The sequence below is a fragment of the Bolinopsis microptera genome, chromosome 1, assembly GCF_026151205.1.
Source record: "Bolinopsis microptera isolate Bmic1 chromosome 1, MBARI_Bmic_1.0, whole genome shotgun sequence".
Classification (NCBI taxonomy): Eukaryota; Metazoa; Ctenophora; class Tentaculata; order Lobata; family Bolinopsidae; genus Bolinopsis; species Bolinopsis microptera.
In genome coordinates, this window is record NC_087072.1 from 22693556 (window position 1) to 22710281 (window position 16726).

The 16726-nt window shown below is 39.1% G+C and overlaps 3 protein-coding genes across 5 annotated transcripts in view; all 3 read right to left on the minus strand.

The window, feature by feature from the left end:
- The window catches only part of LOC134825041 (uncharacterized), an 852482-nt gene that overhangs the window by 58903 nt on the left and 776853 nt on the right, over positions 1–16726 (minus strand). The gene's annotated exons all lie outside the window — the stretch shown is intronic.
- LOC134825051 (uncharacterized) lies at positions 1557–16680 on the minus strand. Of its 3 annotated transcripts, XM_063837156.1 has the most exons (5): positions 16594–16680; positions 12509–12672; positions 11721–11792; positions 9170–9714; positions 2341–4820 (listed from the first exon to the last, which is right to left on the minus strand). In XM_063837156.1, the coding sequence occupies exon 5, from the start codon at positions 4702–4704 to the stop codon at positions 2557–2559; it is 2148 nt and encodes a 715-aa protein (XP_063693226.1). In that variant the 5' UTR covers positions 4705–4820; positions 9170–9714; positions 11721–11792; positions 12509–12672; positions 16594–16680; the 3' UTR covers positions 2341–2556. The 3 variants fall into 3 exon arrangements, with proteins under 3 accessions (XP_063693215.1, XP_063693206.1, XP_063693226.1); XM_063837145.1 differs by lacking the exon at positions 12509–12672 and having other exon boundaries at positions 1557–4820; positions 16594–16677; XM_063837136.1 differs by lacking the exon at positions 16594–16680 and having other exon boundaries at positions 1557–4820; positions 12509–14061.
- On the minus strand, positions 4815–12617 carry LOC134825779 (zinc finger protein 600-like). Its single transcript, XM_063838013.1, has 3 exons — positions 12509–12617; positions 9170–9714; positions 4815–4820 (listed from the first exon to the last, which is right to left on the minus strand). The coding sequence occupies exons 1-3, from the start codon at positions 12615–12617 to the stop codon at positions 4815–4817; spliced, it is 660 nt and encodes a 219-aa protein (XP_063694083.1).

Here is a 16726-nt window from a genome sequence, read left to right on the forward strand (position 1 = left end):
CCAAATTTGTGTAATTAGATTTCTACAGTAGGTACACACACCTACTCCGAGTGCAATACGCAGAATTAAGGAGGGACATATTTACAATTCTGAGAATAAACCGGGCGAAATTGGGGCTACATTCTTAAAACTGTCAGGAATGCCCTTTCGCGGACGACAGATCCAACTAATGATAGGAATGTTATGGGCGCTCAGTTTGAAGACTATAATAGCCATTCAAGAAGTATCCTGCAATTGTCGTTTAGTGTGAAATACAGACTGGGAGTTTAGAATCGGGAAAGCACGACCAATGAATGGCAAGTTTGCGAATGAGAAATGTTTTTGAAACATTCTAAAAGCTACTTTTTGGTTTACATTTAGGGTTGATGGAGCTGTTTCTAGACATGGTTTACGGATATCGTATTTTCGATGTAATTCAATTTTATTTGATAGAAACAGTAACTGTTTACGGGTGCTGGCTAGGCCAAATTACAGCTTGGTACGGTTAATATAACATGTTTACTGCTTAATTAAGCGATAGTTCCGTTAGTTACGATCAAATAACTTTGTTAAGGTTCCATCAAAGAAACAATTTGTAGCTATTACACCATTGATGATGAAATTACCAAACATTCCTTGAAAACACATTCTCAATAGGTTCCCGATTCGATTAATCATCCAGTAAATATTTTTACAGGGCCCTAAGGCAAGTCAAGTCCAAAATGTTCGGTTGAAATTATTCTACAGTATGTGTTAGGCACAAAGTATAACCTTTGTCTCGATCGGGCCTATTTTTATATCTTAATCGATCTGTGCGGGGTGGTGAACACTTTACAGCTTTACATCTAAATACAACCAGAGCATGTCGCCTTAGTATCTCACCTAGTATCTTGTGTTACAAGTACCAGGTACAACACGTATTAATATCACGATGAGGACAATATCATTAGGTGTCAACATGAGTTATTGACCTACTTTGTACAATTATCTGACAGTGCCTTCCCCAACAAAGGACGTGTCTTTCCAACAATCAACAATCATTCTTGAAACGTCAAAGAAGATACGCAGTGAAAATGTAACGATTAAATGGAACATTCTATACCTTCTTCTCAGTAAAACACAGCGAGTAGATTTTTGTTCAAGAACAATTTTGTGGGTTATGTCGATGCGATCATTTACAACTCCTAAACTCAAAATTGCCCTGCTTATGAACAGAGATTGACGATAATCGTTATAAATGATCAGTTAAACCGTTATTTGGTATTAGTCTAGAACTGGGTAAAGATGTAAAGGGCCAATTACTATCAGGTGAATACCTGATTCAACACTATCATTAGAATATTTCATATCACACGAATCTGCATTATGTAACATTTGGGATGATCCAAATAACCGAGAAAACGTGTGGCTCGAAACCAAGCTGTAACTTTAGCAGTAAGCTACGTTACCCACATTTCACACCAATACACGTTACAAATTAGTAGTTACCTGAGTAACTTCAGCTCTTACTCACACTTTGATACTGACATTTACTAGCGCTACTATTATCCATCTAAAAAAGCACAGAAAAGCTTCACTTTCTTTGGAAATAAAATATATGTAACAGATAAATTAAAATTAATTAGGAAAATTAAAAACATAAGATAATACTTCGTACGAAGATCAAGATGTGATGCGTGTTGTTATAAAACACGATAAAAAGTTTAAAATATTATCTAAAAATCAAATAATGAACTCGTGGTATGGGAAATCAATATTCAATTAGACAGGAAGGTTTACAAATTGTGTACAATTTTGCTAATATCTGAACTCAACAGCGGGAGAACATGGTTTTAATATTTTGAAAGCCGGTACTTTTAACAATTAACCAATTAATTGATTTGATTCCCTAACAGAATACAAGAATGTTTTAAATTTTTTTCAAAGCTGTCAAAATAGGTTTAAACATTGCGGGTCTAACTTGACGAGTTATGAATAGTAACACAGAGCCCAAACTAATCCTTAAAGTTAGAGGCAATCAGAGTCGACAAATTATCGTAATGGATTGATATTTTTCTCCAATTTGCATCAAATCTCGTAATTTTTTATACATAAGGGAATGTAACAACTTTTGGAATGTAACAACTTTTGTGAACCCTTGAACATGTTCCTATGAAGTACAATTCTATGAAGTGCAATTCTAAAGAAAGAAAGTTTAGACTTTAGATGCTCATCTTTTGTATTGGGCCTCCGTATAAGAGTTCATTACTCGGACTTAAAACAAATTTATGTAATACATGTACTTGGTTTTCGTGTGCAGTAAGGGAATCTCCTAAAAGGGCAAAGTATGTCTAATTCTCGATTAGACAAGTGAGTCATATTCTGGTCGAATCGGAACTGAAATTCATGAATAGAACGAACAACTTTATAGTGAACTAGGTAATTTGAAAATGATCTTACTTCACATAACACTTATTTTCAGTAATATGAACTTTATGAACGAGAATAGTCGCAAATTATGCAAAAATCATTAAATCAAATTTGACTTTCATAACAAAACACACAAAATCAATTATCAAGACACGTGTCTCCTATTCGTTAAGTCTTGTGAACGTTCATGTGCACATTTAGTGAGCCCTCGGACGGGGCCATGTAATCACACACACCACACTTGTGATAGGTCGCAGAGTGCACTTTCTCGTGCCTCATCAGTGCCTCAGCGCTCTGCGCCACATGATAACAAGAGGTACACTCGAACCCGACACTCCCATTAACACCCGTGCTGGTGCTGGGCTCCCCACAGCTTCTGCTACTTGACGGCGACTGGATATCGGATTTGATTGTGATGGTGGGCATAGCACCAGCTTTGCTGGGCAAAAGTGTATTATTAACCATGGTGTTACTGACCGGTGTTTTAGGTGGTCCTGTGAAGTGGGTGTTGAAGGTGTTGGGGTGGGTGCCCTGGCTGACGATCCCTAGTTCACTGCGGTGCACCTCTATCATGTGCTGCACATACGAGTCGAAAGAGCCCAATATTTGGGAACAATGTGAACAAGGGTAGGTACGATTAGCCATAGTAACATTAGGAATCAACCTCTGATCAGGAACCTTCATGCCCTCCTGAGCTTTAATCAATTTCTCTAGCTCAGCCTCCATTGTTTCCGTTATTCTGATGTTGTGATCCTCTGAAATATGCTTCTTAAGATCGAGTAAACGGGTAGTGGTGAAGGGACATGATGCCACAAAACATTGCTGGGGACCTGGATGTTCTGGATTAGTGGGATTCGAGTGGGAGCTAGGATCCGGAGGTGAGCCGAGTTTGGGTTTTGTCAGCTCTAATGCAACAATAGGTTGAACAACAGAGCTAGGTTGAGCAAGTGATCGGGGGTCCGATATTTTAACGATAGGACGCTGAGTGAAGATGGGAGGGGAGGGAGCTTGTGCTTCCTGCTCTTTTCTAGTGCGCTCCAGAAGCATTTCCTGCTGCTTCTCATGTACGTATTGTCGGTATATTGGGTCGGTGTAATACATGTTCATACAATACGCCTGATACAGATAACATTGCTGTAAATACTGCAGTTCTGAAAGGGACAGGTTGTAGATGGAGTTGCCCAGGTTCCCCTGATAATCTGGAATGGTCTTGTTAGTTGAACTAACGGTAATATTGTCTAGGGTAGCTGGAGGTATTAGGGGTGTGGGTGGAGCTGATCTGATGTTTTTTATTTGGACATGATCATCAAATAATATAGGTTTAACACTAGGTGGTTTATCGTAAACAGTACTGGGAGCAGAATTTATAAGGCCTATTCTGGACTTGGAAACGGAATCAGCGAGGTTACTTTCAGGGCTGGAGTCTTTCAGGGCTTTTCCTATCTGTTTCTGGGATTGTAGGATACAGTCTAACATGTCTTGTCTTTTTGTTTCACAACTGGTCTCTGCTATTTCGATTTCATCTAACAGAGATGGTTTTATCATGGGGATCTCAACAGTTTCAGTGGTTGCGGATTCTTCTGACTCGTTATGGGATCTGGAACGCTTCACAAGTTTTCTCATAGATGAGTCAGGGTGGAAGTCAGCGTAGTGATCCTTAAGAGCCTGCAACCCCTCAAACTCAACCTTCTCAGGACAATACTTACACTTGTATTGGCGCATTCCGAGCTGCACTCCCAAATCATTAATACCGTGAGCTTTAATATGGTGCTCACGTAACTTTGTCAGGGTATCGAACATGGTTTTAGTGGTGCAATAACGACATCTCTTCAGTGCCTTGCGGTTCATCATCCCTGACCCTGAGAATCTGAGCTTGTGAAGTCTGCCCGGTTTGGTGTCGACATTCTTTTGTTTCTTCCTCGGTGAAGCTCTGAGACCCACGGCCTTACATACCTTCACTTTATCTTGGTTCTTGAGATTGATTTTATCAAATATATTGCCCGGATCTGATTTAACTTTAACAGGATCTGATTTAACGATAGGAGAAGTTGGTGGGGTGTACATGACATTATTTATATCAACCTCCTCTGTACTTGGTCTACATTCAGATTCCTTCTTCTGTATCACTCGAATAACGGGAATATTGGGAATATTTTCCTCCGTTTTCACCTTAACAAGTTCCTCCTCCATGCATTCCTCTGTTTGAACCTCGTCGTGGACAACATCCAGATGTTTGGCGTACTTGTCGAATTTTACCGATATAAACGAACATTTTGGACATTTGAAGAGCTTCTTCTTGGCTCGGTGAGCCTTCATGTGATGAACGATGTCTGTGTTGGTGTAACAGACGTAGTCACACAGATCACATGTGAACTCCTTAAACTGGGCCTCGTCCACGTGTTCACTTTGTAGGTGAGTTTTTAGGTTTAAACCTGAAATTATGTGAATTATTTGTAGGCAGAGAATCGGTATAGTAATATTGGCGAGTTATTTGAAGTTCAGTACAATATCATGTAAGTTCAAAGTAATGATATCATAGTTATATTGAGAACTTTACAAGTTAAGAGGTGAGTGGTAAATGATTCTAGTGAGCTTCGGTTAAATAATTCCTTTGAAAGCTTTTGAAGGGTGTGGATGTGACTAGATGTGACAGGGTAATTTGCTTGATGTCATACAGTACTTACAGAGAAACTTGTCCTAGTGGTAATGCAGTTGGCTGATCTCTGACATGCTTTCAAGTTAATGAAAGGTTCAAGATGCGATCTACGTTGAAAATGTGTGATATGTGGTGTCTGCTGACGTGACATATTAACAATTCACCGCCACATTATTACAGCTCTCAACATGTCTCTACTTATAACTTACATGGTCTGTCCACATTTAAAATATTTAGCAATATGTTAATATAATATCGCGAGAGAGAGAGAGAGAGTGAGAGAGAGAGAGAGAGAGAGAGAGAGAGAGAGAGAGAGAGAGAGAGAGAGAGAGAGAGACCCACAAAAGTAAGCTCCAACATCTGTTACCTTTCGAGGGCACATCTTGACACACTCCCCGCATCAATGTTATTAGAAGGTCACGTGAGGTTCCACGTGGGTACCAGTAATGTCATTCATGTGGTGTATTAACTACTACTCTCTCTCTCTCGGTCAGTGTGCAATTGTCAGGTGTATAGCAGATATCGCGTATCTTTGTGTGAAGGCGGGGTAAGTTCAGGTGAGATATTACAGAGAACTCAGGTCTGTGTTAAATAGTTTACATACTGCAGACTGAGTAAGGAGAGGTTGGTATATTATATTAGCCGTTAGGTCGCTGGTCAATTCCAGATGTGGGCAAACCCATTTTATCACCGGGCTGCAGATTTCGGTATTATGTTGCAATACGCTGTGTCATACAGCTAGACCCCACTCCCTTATTATGGTTAAACGCCCCCACTCCCTTATTATGGTTAAACGCCCCCACTCCCTTATTATGGTTAAACGCATTCGTCAAAATATTTTACCTCTAGCAAAATATTGAAGCCAAGGAACAATATCTAATTTATATAAACGGTTACTTAATACTTTAACCTTTGTTGCATAATATGCGTATTGCGTATCTTGCTCATGTTTAATGATACGCGTAATTGAATGCTTTAAAGAACTAGACGGTCACTGAGCTACCTGCTACAGTTCCAAGAATTCAAGTTTCTACTTGAGCAACCGTTATCTAAGAGACCTATGGGACCAACTTTCACTTAACTAGCATATCTATTATCTATTATCTATCATACCGACTATATATATAAAGAAATATGATAAAAGGCACCGCAGAGATAGCAAACCTTTTATAGAACTGATAAAGTAGCTAGCTGCTTTATTGCAGAGATAGCAAACCTTTTATAAACTGATAAAGTAGCGAGCTGCTTTATTGGTGTCTGATGGGTCTCAGACAGCTACTTTACAAAGTTCTTATCCATAGACACAGCTTGAGTGACGTATTGATCGTTGAATCCATTAAACCTTACGCGTATAAAAGCTTTCTAGGCTTGTAAGAGAAACCACTTTACTCTATAACGATATAATATCAACTCGCACAAAATTGTATTATACGAAAAATTGCCCAATCTTCGTTTCTCCATCAACGAATTGGACAAAATAACTTTATTTTCATATTATTAAACTCGAACATATTATAATTTTGTTATGCATTAAAGGAACGAAAGTGTCCGTAATATAACGATATCTGTAATATCTGTAATTACCGTAGAACTTGATGATTGTAGCAGCTCTGAGCAGAGGATTATAGTAAATGTGATCAGGAGGTGACCGGGAATCCCGGTACCGGGATTGGCAATTTTGAGCTATCCCGGTCCCGGTCCCGGTCCCGGTCAACCGGGTCAAGTCACATTTTTCATCCCGGTCGCGGTCCCGGTCCCGGTCAAATGCTGATTTATGATCCCGGTCCCGGTCCCGGTCCCGGTTAATTCAGGATTCTTGGTCCCGGTCCCGGTCCCGGTCAATCACTCAAATTTGCCGGGATTTTGACCAGGATCTTTTACATAATTTCATTCACTGTGATTTTAAGTTTTTACTTTCATTCATTGTGAATTTCATCTTTAAACAACCTCTGAGCCAAATAAAACAATGTTTAAAATTGCTAAACAAGTTTAGGTAACTAATATCGTTACATAACTCATAATTGCAAACTAACATCAAGTTTTCAACTCGGGCTACGCCCAATTGTCAATTGGAATTGGAGAATGAAACTGTTGAATAATTTGAGGGATCATTGATTGAGGAATGAGGAATGAGGGTGAACTTGAGTAATCAGTACATGAACATTATTGGTGTAGTACATTAGGCCCATGCCCCATATTGACGGTGTTTTTTTTAAGTTTTTTCTAATTTAATATTCTAGTTATTACTTATTCAAATTTTTCAATTATAATGTAAATGAAAATTGCAGCTTTCAATATGAGAATACCAGTTTTGGTCCCGGTCATCCCGGTCATCCCGGTCAAATCCCGGTCATCCCGGTCATCCCGGTCATCCCGGTAAAATTGGATTGTTGGTCCCGGTCCCGGTCCCGGTCCCGGTCCCGGTAAGATAGAAATGCCAGAAATTATTGGTCCCGGTCCCGGTCCCGGTCACGGTAAATTGATAATCTCAGTCCCGGTCCCGGTCCCGGTCAAGTCACATTTTGTATCCCGGTCCCGGTCAGGCCTAAAATCATGTCCCGGTCACCTCCTGAATGTGATACTCTGTAAGAAGTTTAGTAAGGGTCACACTACGCACACAGTAACAGTAACACTTCACGGTTACAGGTAATATGAAACTGGAACTAGTGTGGCAACTTACACTCCCTTATAATGACAACAAGAGAGTCGGACAGGTTGTAATTTGTAACTAGTGTGTCTTTCTGGTCTGGGTGCTGGATATATCTCATCTGTCATCACATGAAACAACTACACTAACATTTCTAGTGTTATACTAACAGTTCTAGTGTTATACTAACATTTATAGACTTGAAGAGCGGCCTATTTCCAGTCTACTACATGACACAATATAACAAGAAATAATTGAACTGAGAGAGAACGTAATAAGGTGTCTTCAGCTGAGGCAACATATAAGTGCGGTGGGTGCGGAATCGCACTATTTGCAATATTTTACCGCACCCTGCATATTATGTTACCTCTGGTCTTCAGTCTTAAGAGATAGAAATTATTTAAGACGCAGGCTGAAAAGATAGGGATCGTATTGTCATTGTATTGTCTAAAGTGGTAGGCTTAGAATATACTTTTTAAAAAAATAAAACTTTGTGGGCCTCAACTTTCAGTTCTATATAATTATCAGGCTTAATGGCGGGTTAATGTCGTTTGGGTCCACTAAAATAACCATGTAGATGAGAATTAAAACTTGTTTCCATAACAGATGCACACAACTCTCTTCAATACAGCTGAGTTGATATCTGGCACCTTTCTGCTTTACATCTACTCCTCTGCTTTACAAGCATCTACCCCTCTACTTAACAACTTAAGATTAAGTCCCTTTTCTGAGTTTTTATCTTTTTATGCAAAAAGTCTGCATGATGGAGTAATGAGTAAGAGCAAACAGCAGAGTTTCAGAGTTAATTACAATATTCAACAGCCCACATACAATGGACCCAGCTCGTTCTAAGGAGATATTTTGTGGAATCAAGTTTTGCCACGATTAGATAAACCCTTCATAGTTTCACAATTCACATTACGTAATGTTGGGGAGGTAGTATCGGAAAATATTGCGCTAATTTGTAAATTGTAATGTCTTAAAGTGATTACGGGGTTTAAAAATTGCCAACAATTGATTGCGTAATATTACGTAATAATATGTAAACGGTCTCTTAAACTTCTTGCAGCAGCGCCGATTGAGGTTTCAGAAAATATACTTTTATTTGTAGCAAACCAATATGTTGTTACCTTACAGAACGATTATTACAGTTGCCATGGCAATTTAGATATTATAACGGTATCACGATTATATGTCAGAATATCAAAAACCCGTGAGCCTTCCACTAATTAATTAATTATGTTCGAGAACATTGTCAGTGTGTAAATATACGTTAATATACGTCATTATATTACAAGCCAAGTTGATAGCTGACTGTGTCTGTTCCACAACGTATTCTGGTGAGCTCAACGAGAAAAGTTGACTAATTTCCATAAACCGCTGTACACAAATAACACGTAGTGAAACACGGAAGTGTATAGCAGATCAATTATGTCTAATAAAGTAGTGTGTATTAGGTGGTGATGTGTGATACGAACCTGTTTCAAGCTGAGCGGAGCAGTAGAGACAACTCCAGGACTCTTCGCAGGGTTGCAGTGCACCTTATCCACGTGGGCTGTCACGTGGCGCGCGTTGAAGGACGAGTAGTTACACATCGGACACTCGTACTTCAGTGGGGCGTGCTCAAGTCGCTTGTGTATCGTGACCCCCATCTTGGAGCAAGACAAGAAGTTGCAGGTTTTACACTTGTAAACTTTATCCCCGCTCTTCTGATCTCTGTGGAGGTTATCGTGCACTGTCGCCTTGTTAGCGTCTGGCGCGGTGTAACTGCACGTGCGACAAGTCAGCGTGGTGTTCCGACTGGACCGGTTGTTGTCCTCTGCGGGGGGCGGTGCCTGTGTGTGGTGGGTGCGGGTGTGTTGCGCAAACTCCTCCTCACAACAGAAGGCTTGTGGGCAGTTATCACAGCTGTAGTAGGCACACGAGGAAGGGGGTGCTGTGTCAGACTCAGTGTTGTTTATCGTACACGTCATGTCCTGCACACTTCGCACTAGCTGTACCGGTACAAACTGGTCTAACAAATCTGAAATGGAGATGTTTTATCTAAGAGGTTATATTCTATCATTCCGGGCTGAGTGGGCTCAGGTTTATGGAATTTAACGCATGTGGCGGTATCTATGTGATCGAATGTCTTTGTGAAGGAATGAGACGTCAGATGATCGGCTCTGTAATTAAATATTAAAAGAATTTTATTTCTGATAGGGAGACGACCGTAAAATCTGCAACTCTGCGCCGTGATTAATTCCGTTGCAGTAGGCATGCAGAAATTTACCTCACATCTGATTCTATTTTCCATTGAAGACCACTCACCAAGTCAAGGCAAAATGTTGATCAAAATGTGGGCCGCAAATACAGGCCCTAACAAATAGCGTAGAAAGCAATAGTGTACGACATGCGGCTACTACACAGGCTAAACAGTACAAATAAAGCTATAACAGTAGAGGGAGTATATAATAAGGGTAAGTGAGTGAACTGAAAGTATTGTGTACTGGAACAGAGAGCGAGAGAGAGAGAGAGAGAGAGAGAGAGAGAGAGAGAGAGAGAGAGAGAGAGAGAGAGAGAGAGAGAGAGAGAGAGAGAGAGGGAGAGAGAGAGAGAGAGAGAGAACATGCAGTAGCGGCCACTTAGCTAGCGCATTCTGTGTAGCTTGCACGTGATATAATTATACAGGTTACAGGACCTTAGAGATAGGCTGCGTGCACTACATAGTATATAATATAGGCACTATATAAAGTGTGATATTGTAGAGTACATGTGTGATATTGTAGAGTAACTGTATGATGTTGTATAATATAGCAATATATTGTCATATTTTGATAATATTCATGATAAATTAGGATATTACGGCCAAAAAATATATCGAAAGGAACCCAATTTCCCTTAAATTTCCGTGGGCCGTGTAGGCCAGGCCGTTTAGGCACAATCTATTTGATATCTTACTCGCGAAATATTGGTAAACACTCACCACTTTAATAATATAGAAGCGGTCATATCACACAAATTGAGCAGAGTTCACACTGTTAACCTTATGCACAGAGAGATTGCAACAGATTGCACAATCTTTAAAATGGTACCGCTTACAAGCAATATTTAAGGTGGCTGGATAACTTAACTATCCAAGGGAATTGGGCGCAACATTTCATTAACCAGGCGGAACCAGCGTTAACCTACTCAGCCGGAAGATGTTGTCATTCACTCCGCAAGCAGTTTACTCTGCATCAGATTAAAGTTCACTAACAGTTCACTAGTGAAGCAAAACAGTTTAACTTAATCGACTCAAATCGACTCAAATCGATATAAGAGGATCAAGTATGATCCCAAACACCAAACTCTGATCAAGCCGATTGGTTTAATCGATGTCACTTGTGAAAAGAAAATGGTGCCGCCTTCAAGAATCCAGACCTACAGGGTGGGCCATAAGTCAGTGTGCAAACGTTTGGGCTTATTGCTCAGTCCCGACAGTTCCTGAGTGCTCGATAGAAATGATTCTTTCTGGTAAGACATTGACTCACTTTAATCAAGTTATGACTTTATGAGATCAGACTCAAACATGAAAAATATCTATGTTATAACGTTAAGCTTTATTTAATGTTTATACAAAGGAGTCGGTTTCAGCTGCAGCCAGAATATTTCTTTGCCAAAAAGTTCACAATATCTACTCTGAATTGTACTATTCATCAGTAATTAATTTCAGTACATACAAAGACTAGACAGGGTTATTGTGACGCGAAAAACAATTAACTGCAGCGTCTTGGACCAACAGCACATAATACTGTACTACATAATATTTGTATAATATGTATATAACATATTTTAACAAAGGAGAAAAGGTACAGTGCGTGATAATATTGAAATTAAATATTTAGCTTCTTTTTTGTTAAATATGATAATATTTAATATTATATTATAATATAATGTAATAATATTTGCCAGTACGCAAGTACTTAGTTCTAATGTTAAACGTTGAAAGTAATTTTAAACCATTTTATTCCCAAAAGTAAAACTAAAGAAGCAGGTAACGATTCTTACCGTTTTTCAGAAGGATGACTTCTTTAGGTGACGGACGACAGCCCCTTTTCACCCGCCTTTTTCCTCTTCTACCTAAAACGAAAGGAATGCTTGTTCAAACTTTCAAAACGTAGACAATATCGAAAGTAAAAAACACAATTTTACGAACGTTACAGAGGATTAACAAGCACACACACGGCCAGAGAAACACGCTGAGATTGCTGTTTCGTCATGCAGCAATATTATTACACACCCAATATATATTCATACTCTGTTAGAATCTACTGTTGTAATGCATGCGAGCTCTTACAATCATATTCTTGAGAGGAACGTGTATTGCTAAAAGAAAAGGAATTGTAGTACAGTACGAACGAAGTAAAACGTGGATATTCCAAAAAAATTGTTGGTGTGCATACCATTTGAGCAACAATGTAAATGGAATGCATAATAACCTAGGAAAAATGAAGGTGGCGAATGGAATTTAGTCCTGGTGTACTTGAGCATATTTGGTAACTCTAACCGATGTATTTTATGGTAAATATTTGCGGTAAAAGTCATCGGATGGGATATGTCATATGAGTCATAAGACAAAACTGGAAAGACGAAGGGAATGAAATAGATCGTTACGATCTGGCGTTATTCTAACATTTACAATTTACATGCGATGGAATACAATTCATGCGAGCTAGAGATGTGATAAGTATGAAATCTCTAATGCGACAACCCAGGCGACTAAAGGTTTCAAGACCACACTAGAATGACAAATCATACAAAAGATTTGATGCAGTGCAAGTGATATCGAGACTCACAACGCTGAGGACTGTCGTAGGAAATTCTCCTTGTCTTGTTGGGGCCGGAAGCTATGTAGTTCCAGGAAGAGCGGCTACTCCGGAGTTTCATTGTGCTTCTCAGCCTCATGTCAACTCATCTACTCTCCTTTTCAGCGCAATCAGGGGGTCGTTATGAAGCCCTTCTGTCGGATGAAGGGCCGTAAGGAGTTGGGTACAAAGATTTGTTGGTAGAGAGCAGCAATGCTATTAGCTGAATCTAATAAGCTTCAAATGTAAAGCTTAAACAACAAAAACTGAGCAAAAATGGGTCAAATATGGAAGTTAGTAGCTGCACGATAAGAAAGTTAGACAAAATACAAAGGTCAAAGAAAGAGAGGTGGAGCGATAAAAGAGCAGGTGACCCGGAGAAAGGGGGTGTAAAGCACATCCTACTATCATGTTACACTGAGGTGCCTGATAGAACATTGGTTACAGCATTGTCCGTATAACAAACCCCGGCGGCCGGCACCGGTGACCTGATATCCTTATATTTCTAAACTTTATACGTGCGAATATAATCTAATCAGACCATTATCTTTACTCTATACCAGGCATATTCGTATTATGTCTGTTTCAGTTCGTTATGTTACGTGGACTAAGAATACCTTAAAACGAGATCATCATTCTCAATAGTTAGTCACTCTCAAAGTGAGATCACTGGGTTTAAGTTACTTCGTAATTTAATTAACTTACGTCTTGTGGAAGGCACGGATTGAGGCTACCAAGAGACGTTTCATTGAGACTATATTTGCAGTACCTTCAGATGAAGCTGTGAACTAGTATGAAACAGTGTAAGGCATGGGTTAATGGGTCAAAGAGACAGTTTCTTGAGACTATATCAATAAGACAATACTAATGAAGTAAGGTAAACAAGGAAAAAGACACAGCAGGGTCTCAAAGTTGGGTCTCAAAGTTAGATCTAAATTCTGCAAAGAACATTGTCTTGTTGGGTCTTGACTACAGAGAACGCAGAATGGACAACTTCCAGGATAAACAAGCTGAAACATGGTAGTCCGTCCAAAGGGCTAGCCTTCGAAAACAAACAACCAAGTCCAAAAGAACGAGCGAACATTTAAATACTTAGAAAATAGCACGCAAGCTCGTGTTAGCGTGTTTAATGCTGTAATGATTCGATTTGTCTGAAATATAATTCAAAATAAATCAAATTATAGTTCGGCGAAGGAGGAAGTGAAATATCAAATGACCAACGAACTATATATGTATATTTAAACCTGTTTGAGGTTCAATGATCTAATAAGAACCTTTAAAAGCTTTATGATACGGTGTCATAAGTCACTAAAATAGCAATCTGCTGAAAATAAAGCAACACTTTAACTTTAAGTATAGCATTAAGCCTATAAATACAACAACAACAACACATACAAAATAGCGGTAAGTGGCTCGTTTAGGAGTCACGGACCAAAAGCCAAAATATAGAACAAAAAAGTTGCCACTTGCACTGATATGTAGGCAATCAATATTCAATAACACACACTAATACAATAACACGCACGATTAAAACAATCCGATCTGTTTCAAAGGATACGGTATAATTTATCATTATTATAGAGGACCGCTTGTTGTAGAGGCCTGAATGAATACATCATTGTGACAGCCATTCTATGAGGCAAGCGAGAGTTACATGGTACATGTAATTGTATAGTATAACTGTTAAAGGTAACTGTTAAAGGTACCCGGTGTAGTCGTTCAATGAGCCTATATAAAAATAGCTATCATCAAACACTATTAGTACAGAGGTGTTCTAAGGTTTTACATCACACGAGACTTGGAATTATGTAAGATTAAAATTAGCATGAAGATCACTGAAAGGCTGAAATAACTTCAAGAGTGATTAATTCCAGGAGCGGCAAGACCTCGACAAGTTATCGTTTCTAAAAATAATTAGACTCGGAGAGGAAGTCAGGAAAAGAAATCATGAAAGGTATTTGAGAAAGAAAGTTAGAATAGGAAGTCAAAAAAGAAAGTCAGGTGAGTTATGTTCACATTCTTCACGCGATATTATGACTATTATTGTTACTGATTAGTGTTACACTGTTACTGGTGAATTTCCAGTTTCAAATAATTTTTCCTGAAGACGGTGAGACTAAGAGGATTGTCTGCAAGGCTTCCTGCAAAATAACTCACACTTAATTTTATATAAAATATGAGTTGACAGCCCCGATATATTATAACTCAAACTACTCGTTTTTAAGCCTATTTTACCTAAAGTTGAGGAATAAACAAGCAAAAGAGTTGCCCCTATGACCAATATGTTCAATGATTTTCAAGTTAAACATATTCGATGTAACGGACATGGCTCATGAGGTTTGTTAACAGGACTTGTAATTTGAAATGTATGCCAGTATCCCTGAAATGTAGTGTAGTGTCTCCTACAAATTATAGGATCTCTCATTTCATTATACTGATGAATAGCGTGCTAGATGGGCCACCAAACCTGGCTTCGTAGATCACTCTACTGTAGTGGTTGTAGATGATCACTATTCAGGCTTTACACAATAATATGTGCAGAGGAAGCTGCACTTATATTAAGAATATTGCAACTCACAATTTATAACTAGTTCACAGGTGACCAGCGGTATTTGATAGATTCTAAGAATCCAATATCGAACAATAACTAAGCATTTAAAAATGAACTTACAGTTACATCTATATATCTAATAATTGTGATTCTAGTTTTTTTTTTCAAGTGACAGATCGAGAGACCGCTGACCTTCTTAACTGACTTCAAAAATATCAGATACGGCGAAGTATAATATAAAATGATAGGAATTAGCAAAAGGCAAGTAAGTAGAGCGTAAAACACAATAGTTAATATATATGACAACTCTTGAACACCGGCATTGTTATAAAAACGTGATCGAACAATAACAATAAAGAGAGATACAAATAAAATATGGAGTTCCACTAAATCGGTCAAAGTGCCGTGCGCTGACACACAGCACGTGTGTCCAGAGTCCAGACCAACTAGACCAACCAGACCAACTAGACCAACTAGACCAACTGGACCAACTAGACCACAGTGTCTTCCACCAATTATACTAAACTCAGACGAGCTTCAAATGTATTGTGAGCTATCAGGGTGGTGGAGGTGTAAACGGTTTTGTAGATTTACAACAGTACACTAGTACTATTGAAAAGCAAGCAGTATACTAGAGAGAGTGAGAGAGACGGTGTTAAACTACAATAGAGAAACTAAGAGAGCTGTATTAGAGTGGACCGGCACTCTCTCTCTCTCTCTCTCTCTCTCTCTCTCTCTCTCTCTCTCTCTCTCTCTCTCTCTCTCTCTCTCTCTCTCTCTCTCTCTCTCTCTCTCTCTCTCTCTCTCTCTCTCTCTCTTACTCTCTTACTCTCTAGCTTTGTAAGCGCATTACATCAAACAATGTACATCTACTCAAGTAAAACATCTGAGAGAGTAAGGCATCTCATATGACATGCTGGCAGCGTCTTGTAGTTGTACGTGTTGTTCAACTCAGCGAGTGTACTTCTACGACAATTATGCCATTGCCTCCCCCCCACATCATTATAGTTGGTTATTCGAGGCTATCGAAATACAATCATGGTATTAGTATGGTACATACTACACAGGAGAGTTATAGTGGGAGATAACAGTAATTGTTGCTTAACAAAGAGGAGCTCACAATTGCTATTAGTATTATTACAGTTTACAACATAATAACACTAGAATTCGTTATTCCTGTCAACAGCAAAAATATTTAATTACTGACAATAGTATGCGTTACATCTTACCAGATATTAGTCCCTATGCCACAAACAATTCAAATTTACAAATCAGGACCTAGACCCTTTACTAGGCCCTAAAACTGAGGGACTACAAAGTGTGCCCGTTGTCTTGACCAACTTACCAGGTCTTTCATACTCCCACATAACCAAAGTGGTCACGAAGTCCGGCTTCTTGAAGCAAGGCTATTCTCACAATTGCACTCGGTGCTAAATCAAAGCACAATGAAAATACCAGCAACACGTCATGCCAAATCTAAAAGTTCACTAAAACAAATGACCGCTCTGTATTAGTGGTTACTTACCGTCCATGACAAAAGAGAAGACATGTTATTAGGGAAGGGAGGAAGAGGAATACTGGTGAGGGAGGGTTGCTTCTAACATTAGCTAAACGAGCGGGGGAGAGTGGGGTTAGCGACTAAAACAATGACATAAACA